The following is a 16,862-nucleotide window of genomic DNA, read 5'->3' as shown; positions in this document are numbered from 1 at the left end:
GTGAAACATGGCGAAGCGGAAAATTCTCAATGAAATTTCCCCCAAATCCGCGGAGAGTGCATCATCAGAATTTGGTGCCAGTGTAGGTGTGACTTTCAAATTGAACATGCCACCAAAAAGACAGAGAGATAGCGCGGGAAATTTGCATTCCATAGCATGGTGCATGTCAATTGGGAATCCTCGCTCCTCTGGCGCACCACGTGGATGGTCTAAAGTGCTTCGGAGCATTCAGTTAACTGCTGTTTGTGCTGTGCTTTTTTCCTCGCTTTTTTGCGGCGTCACTTCACGGTTCGCAAATATTTCACCCGTTGAATTTATGCGTGCTGAAAGAGAGAAGCCATGCGGCTTGCTGGTGCAACATGGCGTATGCGCAATTTATGAGGCTTTTAAAACAAAGCGTTGTGCAAGTGAACAGCAACACTGAACACTGAACAGTGTTAAAATGGAGCAATCGCTGGTGCATTGAGTGCCCCCTAAAAGGGAAACAAATGTCAGTTTAATAGCAGTTTGCAACGCGTCTTTGACGAGAGCTCAATTTATTGCTGGAACCACTTTATTTGTGTTGGCTGAAGGAAAATGCAATAGAGGTTTTAAAATTTCCTGTTTTTTTTCTCTCCACCCATAAAATCCCACAACAATTCCTTTCATTCACTGCACCCGTACATTTATCGCACATTTGCAGTGGCGCACACATCAACTTTCCATTTCTAAAAACCTCTTTTGCGCGGTGACAGCCGCCAGCAGAGGCAACGCCACCAAATCCGTGCCAAATAAGCAACAAACCCATCCAATCGGCAGCGCCGGATCCCAGCCACTTCCCATCCCATCCCGCATCTGCATCTGCTTTAGCTGCTAAAGTTCGCACCTTTTGTGCAGATTTCAACCGCAAAATACGCCATGGAGACGTAGAGCCCTTGCAAACCCAGAGTGCTTTCAAAATTCGCAATGGTTACGATTATTACCACACAGCTTCTGCCATTTGCAGTTCGTAAATGTTGCCTGCAACTTACTTATTCAATTTATTTCACTATGTCGTGAATTTAATTGTTTATGCCAGCACGTCAAGACGTTTTCTAGAAAGAGGAGAAGACTATGGTACTCAATCTATTACAAAATATGCAGCCTACCTGAAATTAAAGCTTAATTTGGCCATTTCCAGTTTATGAATATGAAAACAAAACCATCTGAATAGCAAAAACTTTTTCTCATTAGTTTACATAAATTTGAAATGAAAACTTTCAAGTGAATAAGGGCTGAGAAAAGTTGTTGTTAAACGAATATCATGTTTGCGCCCAGGTGTCCCACGAAGTTTTGTGTAGATTTATAAAAAGGTTTAAAGGGGACTGACATTTTGATATTCAGAGTTGTAAAAACTATATTGAATTTTTAAAGTAGCACTTTTGGTATTTATTTGTATCCTAGCGTCTTCTTTTAAATTTTAAAATCAGAATAGTTGTCGCTAGTTTAATATTCAGTATGACAATTGTCATTTCTTCGGGCTTTCAATTTGTTGCCCAACAGCCATGACATTCCTTTTGACTTTCAGCTTGTAGACAACTTGTTTTCCATCACTTTTCCCTGTCCCATATTTCTCCCATTGATTGCTGTGGTTCATTATAACAATCGCCGGATAAATTCGCTCTAAGCTGTTTATTGTTCTATCTTTTTTTCAATTTTTGTCTCGCAGTTAAACAAGGTTGGTTAAAATGCTTTTTTGGTTTTTTTTAGGTCCTGATATTTGACTTTATTAAATCATATTAAATCGTAAATTAAAAAAAAAACAATATAACAGCGGATTTTGATTTGTAAACTTTTCTCATAATTGATTTTTAAAATTTTATCATAACATGATAATAGCTTCATAACATGAAGCAATCAAATTTTAAAATCATTAGGAAAAAGCAGGAACTGTCCAACAAACTTAATGCTTTGCTTTTATGAAAATTTGATACTTGGAACCCTTCGGTTCCAAAAACATCGTTTTTTCTGTAGTCTCGGTATTATTTTTTTTCCTGATTGATTCCTTTACACAAAGTTTTCCCAAAGGTAAGGTGCCCTTAGGACATGGAAGTTTCAAGCCACTATGGGTTGAGTTATGATGTGTTTCGGGGTAAAATCCTGAAATAATTTTTCGTAGCTTGACGCACTTTTTCTTCGCTGGAACCCAGTACCTTCCACCTAAAGCGATTTAGTTACGTATTATTATTAAAATACTATAAATATTATATTATCTTATTTAAATACTGATAAATATTATACGTACGTCGACATTTTGGTGGTGCTTCTGTGGCCGGTGCTGCTTCACATTTTTCCCGTTTCGGATTGAAAATAAAACCTTCCTTGCACTGACGAGCCCAACTGAAGGCAAGGAACCCCAGGGCGAGTAGTAAAAATATATAGATTCGATTCATGAGGAATCCCAAATAGAAGTGAAGTTTAGTATTGCGATTTTGGAGACACTTTAGCTATGCCAAATTGCATTGGCTATGGTGGCTATTGCCAGCACACAGACAAATGTTTGAATTTTCAATGGATATTATGATAATATTATAAAAAAAAAACAATTCATAATATAACAATTTTTAATTTTAATTTTATTTAAAGGTAGAAATATTATTTCATATTACTTTTTTTTTCTTTGCTCGGCATTATTAAAATTGTACATTTTGTAAAATATCCAAACATTGAATAAAGTCGCCATGGATCTATAACTCCCCGTAAGAGCTGTCAATCATGGATTTTTGTCATTTTATTTAATTATCGGGCGGAATGAGGCCACATTTGTATGTAGGTACACATGTAATCGGGTTGGGGGTGGGTGGTCTGCATTTTGCATGGCCAGCTTTCCACCTGTCTGTAATTACTTTTACTCAATCCAGAACGGAACGGGGCGGTAAATTTAATTTACCGCTCTATTATCCAATTTGCACACGACAGACGGAAATTCACAGATAATAATAATAAAACTAAAGCGAGGCAAAAAAAATCGATGAGCATTCAAGAATTTTTCATGCACACGTACTGCCGTTTTGCAGATATTTTGACAGGCAATCTTGATTATATTTTGTTGCACTGCTCGCTCGTTTATATTTATTTTTGTGCTGCCTGAATGCATAAATGTAATGAAAATTTGTGTTCTTTCAATGGGCATTGACTGGTCAGCAAACAATTTTCACACAATAGTTGTTTGTTTTCCTTTCATTTCGATGCCTGCTTAAAATAAAGTGGCTTTCAATGATTAATGAAAAGTCTTGAGGGAAGGCCCCGACACGAACCCTTTTCCAACTTCAATATTTCAGGCACTTCTTGAACTTTATAAGAGTTTTGATTGAGGCACAAATTGTTGTCCATTTTGTGTAACCAAAGGCATCGAAACAAGTCAATAAAGGGAAGCCCAAAGAAGCCCAAAAGGTTATTCTACACCATTGCCAGAAGTATCGCTTTGTTTTGCCAGGACAAACCCAACTCAACCCAACAGAATGGCATTTAATTTTTCACACTTTTTGCCTTCTTTTTATTTGTCTGGAAATCCTTTTATTTTCGTAAATGTTATAAATTATGTTTATGCTTTGTGGGCTTTGCCGGGATTAAACTAAAAATTAGTTGTCATTACTTTTAATAGTCTCGCCTCACCTTTTTTATAGTTGTTAATGCTGCAGACCTTAATGGGCTCTTTGGGTTCATTAAGTCCGATAGCATTCTATTGTCTGACTATGAGCCGAAATAATATTTTATACACCTTTTTGTCATTGGGCTCCACTGCTTGCCCGATGGGCATTTCCCACCAGCGGCATTGAAAATCATAATCAATACGACAATCATTGGAGAAAGTTCCATTTCGAGTAATCCGTTCTTTCAGTTTCGTGCCCCACTCGCCACAACTTATCGATTAGCCACGGTATGGGGTCTTTCAGCTCCGAGGCGATTGTCACACAACTGGCAGGTTCCTTCGCTCCAGAGGGAGCAGTAGCAGTAGCCTTCGGAAAGAAAAATGACAAATTATTGCGCCACCACACCTGTGGCAAATCGAAGCGGGCAAAATGAAAATTTGGCCACGAACACATCATTGGCCGCAGGCCCAGTAAAATGATTGCAATGATAAGCTTGGGTTCTGGGATATTTTTTAAAATTTATTGCCTTAACTTAAATTACTCCAAATAAAATCATTTATAACAACAAAAAACTTCCTGATTTGGATTAAATATTTCGCTTTTTTTTCTTGAAGAAAAATACTGAAAAATTACTGTTTGGCTTTCGTTAAACCTTGAATTCTATAATTCATGTGTTCAACTCTAAAGTTTCCAAGTAAAGCCTTCAAATACTGCCCTACTTTTACTATATACGCAACACAGTTATTAATTTAAAGAAAAGGTCGTGCGTTAAGGGGGCGTTCACATGATATTTGCTTAAAAGCTATTTAAAAGGTTCTTCTTTTACTCAAATTCTTTTTTCGAATTTTATTTTATCAATATCAGAACACCTTTTCAGACGGAAGAACCAAAGAAAAAACCGGCACACTTATGAAAGATATTTTTAATTATTTGTACAATTTTCCGCTCACCGCGGAGATGCCGAAATCCCGTCAAAGGCTAAGTTAAACATATCTAAGCCCTTAAAGACTACTCCAGTCTCTTGAGAGATTCCTAATCTTCACGGAATTCGTAAATAAACACCTTCGCAGTGAGAAAACAACTTAAATACCGCTTAATGGGCCTCAGGCAGGCTCGGCGAAAGTCAATTCAATTTGCATAATTTCCATATTAATAGCACTGGATGGCCCCACAAAAGAGATACAAAACTCAACCGATGGAAGTGTCACTTGTTCTCTTCCTCAATCCCCCCCTTCGTCCGCCTCGCTGGCATCCTGAAAGTATCCTGCATATCCTGCCCTGTCGATGGACCATCGTGTAGCCACGGGTTCACACAGACGGAAGGACACAGCCGCTGTTTATGACAGCTCTGATTGAGGCCATCACTGACAGCGTCAGCTGCTCCCTGGAAATGGCCAGTTGGCGGTACAATCACAATCATGGGTTGTTCTTTCGCTAATGGAAAAATGGCTGCAATTTCACTGTAAGAGAAATTAGTGGTCACACAGAAAAAAAAGATATAGTATATTTCAAAGTTGATCACAGTTTGGTCCCCAAACTTCCTAGAAACTTTAAATTGGTTTTGTTTCACTATGAGAAAGTATATTTTGTGGATGTCTGCAATTAAAAATCTAAATGATAAAAATGTATGTTATTTTATTTATTTTTCAAAAAAGCAATATTAATAATACAATTTTTTTATTGATGTTTTCCATTTTGCCTATGCACAAATACTACTAAGCGAAAAATCTCCTTGATGTCTCACCGCTTCCTTCGGTAGTAAAGATGGCTTTTGAGCCCCGTCTAATAAGCTGACAAATTGGCATGCAAATCATAAATCCCCGCAAATACATAGCTCAGCTCAGCAGCCACATTGTGCTCGCTGGGAGGGTAATAAAGCAATCTGCGGAATATTGGGTCGACCAACTACTTGGCACTTTGGTGCTCTTCCTCCGCCAGGACAATCTTGCAGGTGCAGCCAGAGGTGCTGACACACAGTCTCACCTATGACAAACATGCCTTATCAACATTTATGACACTTTTATGGGGCGACGGCACACTTACGTGCCCGTTAAACTTTGGCGTGAGTTCTGCGAAAAGCATTGGAGCGCAAAATGGAGCAATAATCCTCGCAAAGTTTGCAGATAAAAATGCGAGGCTGTGGGAAAGGCACCTGCATCACAAATACCTTCGCTGGGGGTCACTCGTTAATTTCACACGCTGTGTCCTTTTTTATTTCGTATGTTTAAATTGAACGCTCATTTAATTATTACATCGCTATACAGATATTTGCCCCCTGTACTCACCTCACTCACAGTATCAGCAGCATCATGATTATCCACGATGATGGCGCACAGCTGAGTTCTGATGGGGATACAAAAAGTGCCATGTTTCACATACATCAAGGCTGGGCAGCAAAAAACGTTAATACGTTTACAGAAACAGGGTGTCTGCTCAGTATTATAGAATAAATAGGTTTAAAAGCCGTAGCTAATTAGAAATTTTAATGATTTGTCTGTAACTACACTTATATACTTACATACCCCTTAAATCCTTTTAAATATTAATAACCTGGTTAGGAACCCTGTTCGACTGTCAATTTCAATTGCCCTGCTATCATTACCCACGGCCTGGGAACGTTGCAGAACTTTTAAATATTTTATAGAGCAAATAATTTGATTGCGAATCGGCACTGAGTGGTGGTATTTCGTATTCAGCTTTGAAACTTTAAGAGTGGAACGACTAGGTGGATAATCCTCTCATGTCAGGACTAATGAATTCGATATTGCTACCTATACAAGAGACTCTCTTTTCATTTCCTCTGTGGACTGACCATCGCGTCCTTCGGGCATTTATGGCTTTCATCTGGTAATCAATGTAATAATTGCCAAGTGCTTTGATTACTGTGCTGTTGCATTCTCGCCCGTCGGAACCGCTGCTTTAATTATGTGGAGCCGTCCGCTAATGAGTCGCTCAGCTCGTCGATGGGGATGGGTGTCCTAATTAGTTGGTTCGTTGCTAGGTGGGAACACTTGGACCGAGGCAATCGACGCGGTTAAATGGACCAGAGCGAAGGCAAAAGGTTAAATGGATGGCGAACGATGGTCATTAAGCCAGATCCAGTTGACTGCGGATGAGGAAAAAATATCTGATCGAGCTAATGTCGATTTCAACCAATCTTTGCCACTTGTCTATTTAAGAGTTTCAGAAAATGAAGATTTTGCTACAAAAATTATTCAAGAATTTCTTTGTAATAAACTAACCTTTTTTGAACTCAACCAGCTTTGAAACCATTTATCTGCTCACCTGATTAAAGGAAAAAAATACATTTTTTCCAAGCTCCAACAAAATCCCCCACGTGCTCTTATCCCTGGCACATTTATCTCACGGGGAATCGTATGTAAATCTAACTGAAGACCTATTGCATAACTTGTCACAAATTCGTCGGCAATCTGAACAAATGCCGCCTGCTTATGCTAATGTCTTTCTCCTGTCCCGAGGCGAGACTCAGACAGATAACCGCAGTCGGAACAAACGCCAGTTGCTACCTCACGCTAAACCGAAACTGAAACTGAAAGTCAGGCGTTGCGAATCTGACGCAATGCAAGAGAAAAGGTCAAATGTCAAGACGGAAATATGCTAAATATGCATAGGGCCATCAAGAGATGAGGGAAAAGGGGTGGGGGATTTTGTTGGCAATGGATTTTAATTTTAATTATGGGCTTTTCTTTTCACTCTTCCCAAGCTCTATTTTTTGTAAAAATCTTGATTTTGTACCACTTTTAGTTTTTAAGATATCGGTAAAAAACTGCCGTATTCGCTCGGGACAAAAATAGAAGTGGATTTCGGGGAAGTTCATACAACACCAGAAATTAGCGAATTCTGATGGAATATTTTAATGCGATTTTTTTAAGAATGTTGTTCAAACATGTCGCTGTAAAATGCTTTTGGTTTTACTCAAAAATTCTTTGCCGTTTTTTTTGTATGCAGTTTCAACCACATTCGCTCGGGACATGTCGCTCGGGACATTTTTTCCGACTGTTTTGTAAAGCGGATTTCTTTACCTCTATCTCTCAATTGCTGGATGTTTTGCTTTTAACTTAATAGTTTAGTATGTGAATGAAGCATTCAGTACAGAAAAATGTCACATATTAGCATTCCTATAGGATAAATTAACAACAGAAGACAGGTCCAAAAAATAACAAAAAAATAGCCAAAAACTGATTTTTGCGTATATTGGTGGAGTTTGTCATAAAAATAATCAAACTATACTCCAAATTTGTAGTTAAGCTCAGTATCCAACTAATTGGAAACTAATATCGGGGCGAAATCATGTGGAAATATGTTTTATTCAAGTTTCAAGGTTTTTGGCTTGGTGGACTTTTTTTTGGAAGTGCCCATATGTTTCCTGTCAATAAGATCAGCTAGATATATTATATGGGAAAGGATGGAGGGGCAACTTTGGAAACTAGACTTCGGAGACAACCGAAGGTGCAAACAAGGACACTAATTGAATTTATGCTAATTAGCCCACCGTGACTGGGGCATGCAGCGTTAATTATGCCAACGGTGGCATAGGGGGCGTATGCGTAATGTAAGTGAAATTCTAATCAATTGCTCGGCAAATTTGCATAATGGCCATGAAGTCGACCCAGGCCGAGCAAGTGGAGCAGGCCAGCACACATTATCAATCACTAATCGATGAAATCGATAAGGTTAAAAGTAAACACGCAAAAGGGGGGCAAACGGAGCCCCATTTTACCTGCTATTTTCTGTCTAATTAAGCAAAGCGTTGTCTTTTTACCGTGTTTGGTTACCGATTCATTGGGCTTCCAGCTGATTGATTCCCCGCCATATATTGCGCTTTTGACTGCAGTTTTGGGTCCGCAACCTTCTCGGCTTCTCCACACTCGCTTTCTGTCGCCCTTTGGGAACCCTTCAATCATTTTTATTCCATGATTTATTCATCTAGACACTCGAAATGCTTTTCGCTCGGTTGGATCTGCGGCACCCGCAACATTTTAATGGCATTTTTACCCAGCAAATGCGCACATGGTTATATCTTTATCCGGGCGGCCTGGGACCGTAGACAGTTGACAATTTTTATCTTTCTGTGCTGTAACATCTCGTTTTTTCGGGACTTTTAAAAAGTTGCCCATCTTTAATTGTAATTGCAATTTTATGTTGCCGTTTGTCCTGTTCTTTTAAGAGCCCCTAAGTAGCAGGAAATGGAATTGAGCGCTTAAGAAGTTCCTTTAAAAATGGCCTCAGGTGTTAGCGAGTAATGATGGGGAATATTTTTCCAGTAAACCTAGGCCGCACTTCTTAAAGGGCGTTATTATTTAAAAGGAAAACTACATGTAGGTATGTATGAATTACTCATTCATAGCTGATAATATTTAAGTATGCCAACGGGCGGAAAATATTATTTTAAAACAATATTTACATTTATTATTTGTGGTACACAAATTTTCTACCCGTCCCAAACTAGCAGCCCATTACAACTTCCCTCTCTAAGCTTACGCCCACTTAGTTACCCAACAATTCCTTACAGTTTACCTCAAGAAGCTACAGAGCAATATATTGAGTTAGGGGAATGTTGGGAATGAAATATTGTAGTAATTTTAACTGCTCAAATGTTAGGACGTGACTCACTCAACATTGAGCTAACCTTGTTGTGGCAGGCAACTGGTAACCGTAACCTAAAGACCTAAATCAAACAGCTAAAGAGCTTTTTGAAAGCTGGAGTTAGGATATTCGTATAAATTCCCCATATTTTAAGCAGGGAATATTTCCCAGTACTTTTCTAGAGAGTAACAGTTCGTTGCTTTATTTCACTTAAAGAAACATATGTAACTTTGATTTTTGTGCATCGCTATAGAGTTAAATATCTTATTCTGCATTACATACATATATACACACTGGTATGTATATACACGGATTTACATAACTTAAAGCTTGCAATAATTAGGCTAACTGATTCTAAATCAATTCTGCTTATCCTAAAAGAAGAGCTGCAGGGCTCTCCCAAGCGCTCAAGCTTGAATCAGTGCAGATCGGAATCGTCCACGCGAACTGGCTTGCGAGACAGATAGAGAACAATGATGGTGGTCAAAGCACTGACCAGGAATATGACGTCGAACCAACGGTGATAGAAGTTGAAGTGAAGATTTCCTAGAACTTCCGTGATGATCACCCGATACTCGGCTGGCATATTCATGCGCATCAGCAGCACCGAGGAACAGAAGTACATGCCCATGATCTGTCCCAAAATCAGCACGATAATGTTGCTCGACTTGCTCGATGAAATGCGGTAGAAGAACTGTAAGAAGTTAAACTTAGCTTTTGTAAAATCTTAAAATTTTATCAACCCACCTTTGTGAGAGTAAGCAACAAACCCCTTATAGAGGTGACCACAATGCAGCCGACGAGCAGAAATGATATGTGCTGATTCCAAAAGGCAAAGTCTATGTCAAAGCCACACCAATGAATGGCAATCTCTAGGCCACGTGTCACTGGATCCTTGCGACCCACTCTATCGAAGATGATGTTGATGCAACACTAAGATAATAAAGTAGCTATTAGTAAAGGGGAAAAATATTTTATAAATATTTGACATACCATAAATATCTTATAGACACAATAAACACTGAAAAAGTGTCCCAGGACATTGAAATACTTTCCCTTCAACGTTTGAGACCACCTTTGGCGTTCTTCCATGTTTTTCAAGGAACTTAATTCCAAGAAAACAGAGCGTAACAGCTCCTCCAAGCCGTAAACTTCCTGCTTTAACTGATTGATGTCTGAAAGAGTGCATGGCATGAGTAAACAAATATATTTTGTGATTGCATATATAACAACCTTCGCCATTGCTCGTGTTGCGTTGCACTGCCGAGGTTAGCATATCCCAAATTCTAGGTTTGGCTGGATGCAGCTTGTTGTGATTATAGACGGCCAGGGCAATCCTACGCTTCTTGGCCGTCAGCATGTCTACCGTCAGGGCCAATCGTCGCTCGAAGCAGATGATGTCATTTCGAGACACTGGCCTGCCAAAAACGAGAATTAAGTGCATGTCACACAGAGATAAGAGGGAATTTTATAGCAATTCGATTACTTGATGAAGTAGGCCATGCTGGTGTAGGGATAGTTGACGGCACCGAAGCCGGAGAGTATGGCCATTACGGTGACCCCAATCACACTAATCCGGGAAACGCCCTGTTCGATCGTAAAGATGCCATGGGAGGCGCTCAGCAAGGGAAAGGGCTCGCCAATCCGCCACAGTCCGTAGAGAAAGACAAACCAACAGAATGTGGTCAGAATTCTGACCCATCTATCGGAAACTGGAAAGAAAAGCTAAAGTTACAGGCGTCACTTGAGCTTATATAGAGGTCCGCTTACAGAAGGAAATGCTGTGTATCACAGAATAGCAAATGTATATAGGTATCACAGCCGTCGTCATAAGGAGCAGCAACGTGAGGCCCAGTCGCCAATGGAAGTATCTCGAACTGGACTCCAGAACGTCGATGATTTCGAATATGATCAATTCAAACATGGTTATGGACAAGGCGAATGTGGATGAAAAGATCAGCTGAACGGATATGTGGCGTATCTCATAGTGCTTGAAGAGCTCCTTGTTGAAGAAGAGCCAGCCGCCGGCAAAGAATACCATCTGCAATTAAGTAAACAGGAGTTATTCTAACTCCCATATCCAAATTAAGAGTCCCACTTGCCTGCGACACAAACACGATCACACAATCGCCCAGGAAGGCCATTTTTAGGCCTCGTCTCCCTGCAGCTCGGATATGTCAATTACTTTTTAGTTCGCCTGTTTACTGGCATTGCTTAGTTAAACTAATTAACTTAAAGAACGTTCTTTAAAATGCCAACAAGGAAATATAAACAAAAAAGCCGAATGCCCAACAATCGATTATTCGATAGCACTTGAGGACGGGCTGCTGATATACTGAAAATATACCATTTGGTACTTAATTGAAGCGCGAGACAGTGTTGTCAATTTTCCTGTAGCTATATTCTCATAATTCTTATTTACAGCTTATAAAAATAAACTATTTATTATACGGCATATTTTAAATTGATAAGTTAAAACAGGAGATTAAAATAAAAACACCAATTTGGTAATTTCCTTTCGACACAGCCGGTCGTAACTTATTATTGGCTATAGCCAGTTCTAGCTATTTCTCCGTTTTACTTTCTCTCTCGATTTTGGCACCACCACTAGCAACACTGGCTGATTGATGATGTTTATCAATGATTACCTGCTGGATGCGGATCCGGATGCTTGACAAAATCTCAGGGACGCGGAAAGGACAGCAATGGCTTGCTATTATCGCCAGCACGAGGACACCGCGGTGACGATACCGAAGTTCACGAACGAGAACTCCAGCGGGACAACCTACTACGACATCAAGTTGCGAGTGGGCAAGGTGGAGTGGGTGGTGGAGAGGCGCTATAGGGATTTTGCAAGTCTCCACGAGAAGCTGGTCGGGGAGATCTCCATCAGCAAGAAGCTGCTGCCGCCGAAGAAGGTACGCCCCCAAATAATTATGAGGGATCCACTTATGCAAATAATACCCTTTTCCCAGCTGGTCGGGAATAAACAGCCTTCGTTTCTGGAGCAGCGCCGCGAACAGTTGGAAACATATCTCCAGGAACTCCTCATCTACTTCCGGACAGAACTGCCGCGGGCTCTGGCCGAATTCCTGGACTTCAACAAGTACGACATCATATATCTCCTGCAGGATCTTGCCAAGCTGTTCAACGAAAGCGGGGATGCACTGCTCAGCTCCAAGAAGGAGTACAACCTGTCGGCCCTGGAGGTGAGTTGAAAATATATGTAATCCCCTTGAGTTTCTTGTTAAGTTCACGATCCTACACTGAAACATGTCTAAATTATTAGTATTTGGTTTGATCCAAACGAGCCCATTGCAGCTTAGAAATATCTTCGACAGCCTAGTCAATGCTAGAGGTATTAACTATTCGCTGGGTACGCTCCACAGACATCAGACCAACTTCTCTGCAGAGCTGGAAAAGACCATCAATTCCGAAATCAATTTTAAAAAGATCAGTCACCTTGAAAAGTTTGTCCGACAGCATAGTAAATGGTATCGAGATAATGACTGCATCAATCGGCATTACTTCAACTATTTGCTGCTGGATCCTCGAGTTACGAATAAGCTGAGGGAACGAGCTGGTCGTCTTCATCTCATGGATGTTTGGTATACCTTTCTCAGAGCCATTTTCTATGTAGGAAAAGGCAAGGCTACCCGCCCTTATGTTCATTTAAAAAAAGCCCAGAAATTTCTGAATGAAAGCAACAGCATTACGTTAGTTAAGGACCCGAAATTGGCATTAATAGTGTCCATCTGGAGGGCGAATCGTGGGGTCTTGCTAGTCCGAGCTTTCCAAGGGATTTCGTCACAAGATGCGCAAACTCGTGAGGCATCTGTTATTGATGCCCTAAGTATGAATCATCTGACCAACCGGCGGTTGGGTGTTTACTGCGGTCCAGCTCGAAGTAGTTTATCAAGTAAGGAGCGAAAGTATCTGGGAATAGCTTTGCTCCACAAATTGATGTTGAAATTCCTAGCAAGCGAAGAGAAAGAACTTTTTCCGTTGAAGAAAACAAAAACTGAAGAACTCAAAGCTGCAATGGCAGCTTAATATAACTTAAATATATTTTAAAATAGTACAATACTTAATGTTTTTACTTTTACCCTCGATTCGCAGGTCTTTGCCATTAGTGAGCGGCTAAGTCTTCCCTGTCCACCAAACCTGGATCGTGGTGGTAAATACGACTTCTCGCATGTTCTGGACTTTTGCACACAGCTTGTGGCCTTGGTGGTTACCCCGGTCAAGGACAATTGCAGCTATGCCCAGGACTACAACACGGTGGACGTGCCAATCGGTCGCAGTAATATCATTCCGAACAGACTAAACTTCAATCTGAATGCCTTTCGCAATCTCAAGATGCTCAAGTTTTCGGCCTTGTCCACGGAGAACATTGTGGACATCGAGCTTCTGAAGCCCACTCTCCAGACAATCTGTGTGCATAACACAACCATACAAAACATAAACCAAGTGCTGCTGTGCGACAATCTGCACAAGCACTGTGATGTGCCAAGCCTGCTGCCAGAGGCAATCATTGCATCCACCTCCGGTTCTGGTTCCTCCTCCTCGAACGGCAGTGCCTTGGTTAGTGCGGACGCGTGGCAGGAGATAACCGAGCTGGATCTGACTGGCAACCTGCTCACCCAAATCGATGGCAGTGTGAGAACTGCTCCTAAGCTGAAACGCCTAATTCTCGAACAGAATCGTATACGCACCGTCCAGAATCTAGCCGAACTTCCTCACCTTCAGTTGCTTTCGCTGTCCGGAAATCTGATAGCAGAGTGCGTTGACTGGCACCTGACGATGGGAAATCTTGTCACACTGAAGCTGGCTCAGAATAAAATCAAGACCCTAAGTGGTCTGCGGAAGTTGCTTTCTCTGGTCAATCTCGATCTTAGCTCCAATCAAATCGAAGAGCTCGACGAGGTCGATCATGTCGCCAATCTTCCGCTTCTAGAAACTCTACGGCTCACTGGAAATCCACTAGCGGGTAGTGTGGGTAAGTTTTACACGTTTATATTTTGAAATAGTTATTATAAAGAAAATCTCACAACCCTTCAGATTATCGTTCCCGCGTCTTGGCTCGATTCCACGAACGTGCTGCTGAAATATCTCTGGACAATGAGCCTGGTAATCAGCAGGAACTAGATACTGCTTTGGTTTTGTCTGCTCTACTGAAGTCGAAGCAACGACAGCAACAAAAGTGATCCTTCGCAGACTGCAAGGTTCTATATTCCAAAACATCACAAATCTCTTCGTGAAATTTCAAAAGTATTACTGGTTGATTTTTCTTGCGATAACCCCCAATAGCAAATATTCCGTAAAGGTTGTGGACTTTTAAAAATTTCAAAGATTTCGTGCAATGATATTTCCCATGTTTAGCCGTAATTATAATTTATTTTACGTGTTTTGTGTATTTCCATACTTTTTCAAAATAATATAATGTATGAATGTTTAATATTTTTTGTCCACTCGAAGTGCAATAAATCAATGCTCACCTCCAAAAAAAAAATAGTTAAATAAAAAACGTGATTATATATCCTGACAAATCATTGAATAAAATCCTAAATAAAGAAGTAATGCAATATCTTTTTTTCCTTCCTTCTGATCAGTGATAAGGGCAATCAACACTTATTATATTTAATTACTTCAATTATTTACTACCATATAAGTCTGATGCAAGGACTCAATGAAATCATAGCGTAATCAACCACCATGCGCATAACTGTTGTAATCCTCTTGCTGCTTTCTACCCGCGCCCAGTTGCAACTCATCCGAGGAGGTCACAATATGACTTTGGTGAAATCCGTGCTGACAGCCCTTCGCGGCAGGGAGAATTGGAAAAATACCCCCATTTTTTTGGGGGCCAACACGAATTCATATGACCTGAATGGCCTGATGATTTGGCTTCAACTGACAATGGAGGTAACTTGCCACACGGTAGATACAGCTATTCCAGCCCACAAGCAACATCCTCTGGGTTACTATAATATAAATGCGGACAATTCGGTCAGCTTGTTATTTTGCCAAAGCACCCAGGAATTGATTTGGTTCAATGCGGACAAGGGTCTTCGAAGACTACATAGTATTCGTCTAATTGTCGTTTTACCCACCAAACGAAGTGCATCTTACAACGCCATAATGGGCATATTCAGGAGACTATGGCACTTTCAGTTCATCAATGTTCTTGTTCTTCACAGGGATCAGATTTACTCGTACACTCCATATCCGGTAATTCGATTCTTTAAGCTGGATCTTCAATCCGATCCGCTTTTTCCGCCAAGTACAACTGATTTCCAGGGCTATGTGGTATCCACACCAGTGGAGAATGATGTTCCTCGTGTCTTCTTTGTGCGGGATCAGAAGACTGGAAGCAAGCAGATAAGAGGATTTGGATATCGCACATTCGTGGAGTATCTGCATCGTCACAATGCCTCGTTGCATGTGAGTAACCCCCAGCAGGACCATGCGACCAATAGTAGTGTGAATATGGGACGGATGATGCAGCACATAATGGATGGCCAGCTGGAGATATCATTGCATCCTTATGTGGACGTGCCGGAGACAATGGGCGATCACAGCTATCCGTTGCTAGTGGCCACCAATTGCCTAATAGTCCCTGTTCGAAATGAAATATCCCGTCACATGTATCTGCTGCTGCCCCTCAACCAGTGGAGCTGGATTCTTCTGCTCGGATCTGTAATCTACATTAGCGGAGTACTCTACTGGATTCAACCTGGACTGGATCATCGCAGCTGGGATCAGCGGATTGGATTTAACATCCTGGATAGCATCAGCCGAATAATATATATTTGCTCTCCCTCGAGGGTTTACCGCCCATCACTGAGGTATATTCTGGTTTCATTGCAGCTCACTGTTTTGGGATTTGTGGTCACCAACCTGTATAGCATTCAGTTGAGCAGTTTTTTCACCACTTTGGTGGTGGGTGAGCAGGTGGATAGCATGGAGCAGCTTATCCAGCAACAACAAAAAGTTCTGGTCAAACATTACGAAGTCAGTACTCTCCTGCGGCATGTGGAACCCCATTTGGTTGACGGAGTAGCCCGACTTTTGGTGGGCGTAAATGCCAGTGAACAGGTGTCCGCTCTGCTAGGATTCAATCGCAGCTACGCCTACCCCTTCACCCTTGAAAGATGGGAGTTTTTCTCTCTCCAACAGCAATATGCCTTCAAGCCGATCTTTCGCTTCTCATCGGCATGCCTGGGATCCCCGATTATTGGTTATCCGATGCGGAGTAACTGTCACCTGCAATCGTCTCTCAACATATTCATCATGCGGATCCAGGCGGCAGGACTCCTGCAGCACTGGTTCGTCTCCGATTTCAACGATGCCATGCGCGCTGGATACGTTAGACTCCTGGACAACGTCCTGGGATTTCATTCCCTGGATATCGATTCCTTGCGCCTGGGTTGGGCAACCCTTGGATGTGGATGGCTATTGTCCGCTATAATTTTCCTTTGCGAACGCTGGCGGTTTTACCATCGGCACTAATTTATCCAATTCACGTTATAATAATCCAATTATATTTCTATTTAATTCAGCCTGTCAATAAAAATTGAGCATTCCAATTATACCATAATTTGTCATTACCAATTACTAGAAATAGGATGATGATGTAGGCGA

The 16,862-nt window shown here is 41.0% G+C and overlaps 6 protein-coding genes and 1 long non-coding RNA gene across 14 annotated transcripts; 3 read left to right on the top strand and 4 right to left on the bottom strand.

The window, feature by feature from the left end:
- Positions 1-1,902: 1,902 nt before the first annotated feature.
- On the bottom strand, positions 1,903-2,432 carry Sfp51E (Seminal fluid protein 51E). Its single transcript, XM_017146445.3, has 2 exons — positions 2,264-2,432; positions 1,903-2,178 (listed from the first exon to the last, which is right to left on the bottom strand). The coding sequence occupies exons 1-2, from the start codon at positions 2,409-2,411 to the stop codon at positions 1,922-1,924; spliced, it is 405 nt and encodes a 134-aa protein (XP_017001934.2). The 5' UTR covers positions 2,412-2,432; the 3' UTR covers positions 1,903-1,921.
- Positions 2,433-3,562: 1,130 nt separating this feature from the next.
- On the bottom strand, positions 3,563-4,318 carry LOC108060648 (uncharacterized). The gene is given in 2 exon segments (XM_017146434.3): positions 3,563-3,653; positions 3,713-4,318. Coding segments are annotated over 2 exon segments (216 nt in total). The 5' UTR covers positions 3,838-4,318.
- A 953-nt stretch (positions 4,319-5,271) lies between these two features.
- Positions 5,272-7,139, bottom strand: LOC138912753 (uncharacterized). Of its 6 annotated transcripts, none has more exons than XR_011418312.1 (5): positions 6,854-7,139; positions 6,134-6,781; positions 5,897-6,080; positions 5,655-5,817; positions 5,272-5,594 (listed from the first exon to the last, which is right to left on the bottom strand). It is a non-coding gene; the product is annotated as an uncharacterized lncRNA (long non-coding RNA). The 6 variants fall into 6 exon arrangements; XR_011418313.1 differs by having other exon boundaries at positions 5,897-6,040; XR_011418310.1 differs by having other exon boundaries at positions 5,273-5,594; positions 5,897-6,040; positions 6,130-6,813; positions 6,897-7,139.
- Positions 7,140-9,381: 2,242 nt separating this feature from the next.
- On the bottom strand, positions 9,382-11,543 carry GPHR (golgi pH regulator). Its single transcript, XM_070212674.1, has 7 exons — positions 11,321-11,543; positions 10,989-11,259; positions 10,705-10,930; positions 10,452-10,636; positions 10,212-10,393; positions 9,966-10,151; positions 9,382-9,912 (listed from the first exon to the last, which is right to left on the bottom strand). The coding sequence occupies exons 1-7, from the start codon at positions 11,360-11,362 to the stop codon at positions 9,637-9,639; spliced, it is 1,368 nt and encodes a 455-aa protein (XP_070068775.1). The 5' UTR covers positions 11,363-11,543; the 3' UTR covers positions 9,382-9,636.
- Positions 11,544-11,769: 226 nt separating this feature from the next.
- LOC108060711 (nischarin) lies at positions 11,770-14,798 on the top strand. 3 transcript variants are annotated; one of them, XM_017146522.3, is made up of 4 exons: positions 11,770-12,136; positions 12,194-12,427; positions 13,338-14,217; positions 14,280-14,798. In XM_017146522.3, the coding sequence occupies exons 1-4, from the start codon at positions 11,924-11,926 to the stop codon at positions 14,423-14,425; spliced, it is 1,473 nt and encodes a 490-aa protein (XP_017002011.2). In that variant the 5' UTR covers positions 11,770-11,923; the 3' UTR covers positions 14,426-14,798. The 3 variants fall into 3 exon arrangements, with proteins under 3 accessions (XP_017002011.2, XP_070068774.1, XP_070068773.1); XM_070212673.1 differs by lacking the exons at positions 11,770-12,136; positions 12,194-12,427 and adding an exon at positions 12,448-12,576; XM_070212672.1 differs by lacking the exons at positions 11,770-12,136; positions 12,194-12,427 and adding an exon at positions 12,508-12,594.
- Positions 12,492-13,288, top strand: LOC108060643 (ankyrin repeat and LEM domain-containing protein 1). The gene has a single exon (XM_017146429.3). It carries the CDS (start codon positions 12,492-12,494, stop codon positions 13,269-13,271), a length of 780 nt encoding a protein of 259 aa, XP_017001918.3. The 3' UTR covers positions 13,272-13,288.
- A 135-nt stretch (positions 14,799-14,933) lies between the features above and the next one.
- On the top strand, positions 14,934-16,730 carry LOC108060647 (uncharacterized). Its single transcript, XM_017146432.2, has one exon. The coding sequence runs from the start codon at positions 14,934-14,936 to the stop codon at positions 16,728-16,730; it is 1,797 nt and encodes a 598-aa protein (XP_017001921.2).
- The last annotated feature ends 132 nt before the right edge of the window (positions 16,731-16,862 follow it).

The sequence above is a fragment of the Drosophila takahashii genome, chromosome 2R (genome assembly GCF_030179915.1).
Source record: "Drosophila takahashii strain IR98-3 E-12201 chromosome 2R, DtakHiC1v2, whole genome shotgun sequence".
NCBI lineage: Eukaryota > Metazoa > Arthropoda > Insecta > Diptera > Drosophilidae > Drosophila > Drosophila takahashii.
Note: the sequence above shows the minus strand (reverse complement) of the source record. Positions and strands in the feature narration are given on the sequence as shown.

What these genes read in the sequence shown, in the direction of transcription:
- Sfp51E (XM_017146445.3), bottom strand. Translation starts at nt 2,411, where the DNA reads ATGAATCGAATCTATATATTTTTACTACTCGCCCTGGGGTTCCTTGCC. An exon ending in AGCACCACCAAAATGTCGAC is followed by an intron (nt 2,179 to 2,263) that starts GTACGTATAATA and finishes AAATCGCTTTAG; the next exon opens with GTGGAAGGTACTGGGTTCCA.
- GPHR (XM_070212674.1), bottom strand. Translation starts at nt 11,362, where the DNA reads ATGGCCTTCCTGGGCGATTGTGTGATCGTGTTTGTGTCGCAG. An exon ending in TGATCGTGTTTGTGTCGCAG is followed by an intron (nt 11,260 to 11,320) that starts GCAAGTGGGACT and finishes ACTTAATTGCAG; the next exon opens with ATGGTATTCTTTGCCGGCGG. An exon ending in GTGTCTATAAGATATTTATG is followed by an intron (nt 10,152 to 10,211) that starts GTATGTCAAATA and finishes TTATTATCTTAG; the next exon opens with TGTTGCATCAACATCATCTT.
- LOC108060711 (XM_017146522.3), top strand. Translation starts at nt 11,924, where the DNA reads ATGGCTTGCTATTATCGCCAGCACGAGGACACCGCGGTGACGATACCG. An exon ending in AGCTGCTGCCGCCGAAGAAG is followed by an intron (nt 12,137 to 12,193) that starts GTACGCCCCCAA and finishes CCCTTTTCCCAG; the next exon opens with CTGGTCGGGAATAAACAGCC. An exon ending in TCCACTAGCGGGTAGTGTGG is followed by an intron (nt 14,218 to 14,279) that starts GTAAGTTTTACA and finishes ACAACCCTTCAG; the next exon opens with ATTATCGTTCCCGCGTCTTG.
- LOC108060643 (XM_017146429.3), top strand. Translation starts at nt 12,492, where the DNA reads ATGTCTAAATTATTAGTATTTGGTTTGATCCAAACGAGCCCATTGCAG.
- LOC108060647 (XM_017146432.2), top strand. Translation starts at nt 14,934, where the DNA reads ATGCGCATAACTGTTGTAATCCTCTTGCTGCTTTCTACCCGCGCCCAG.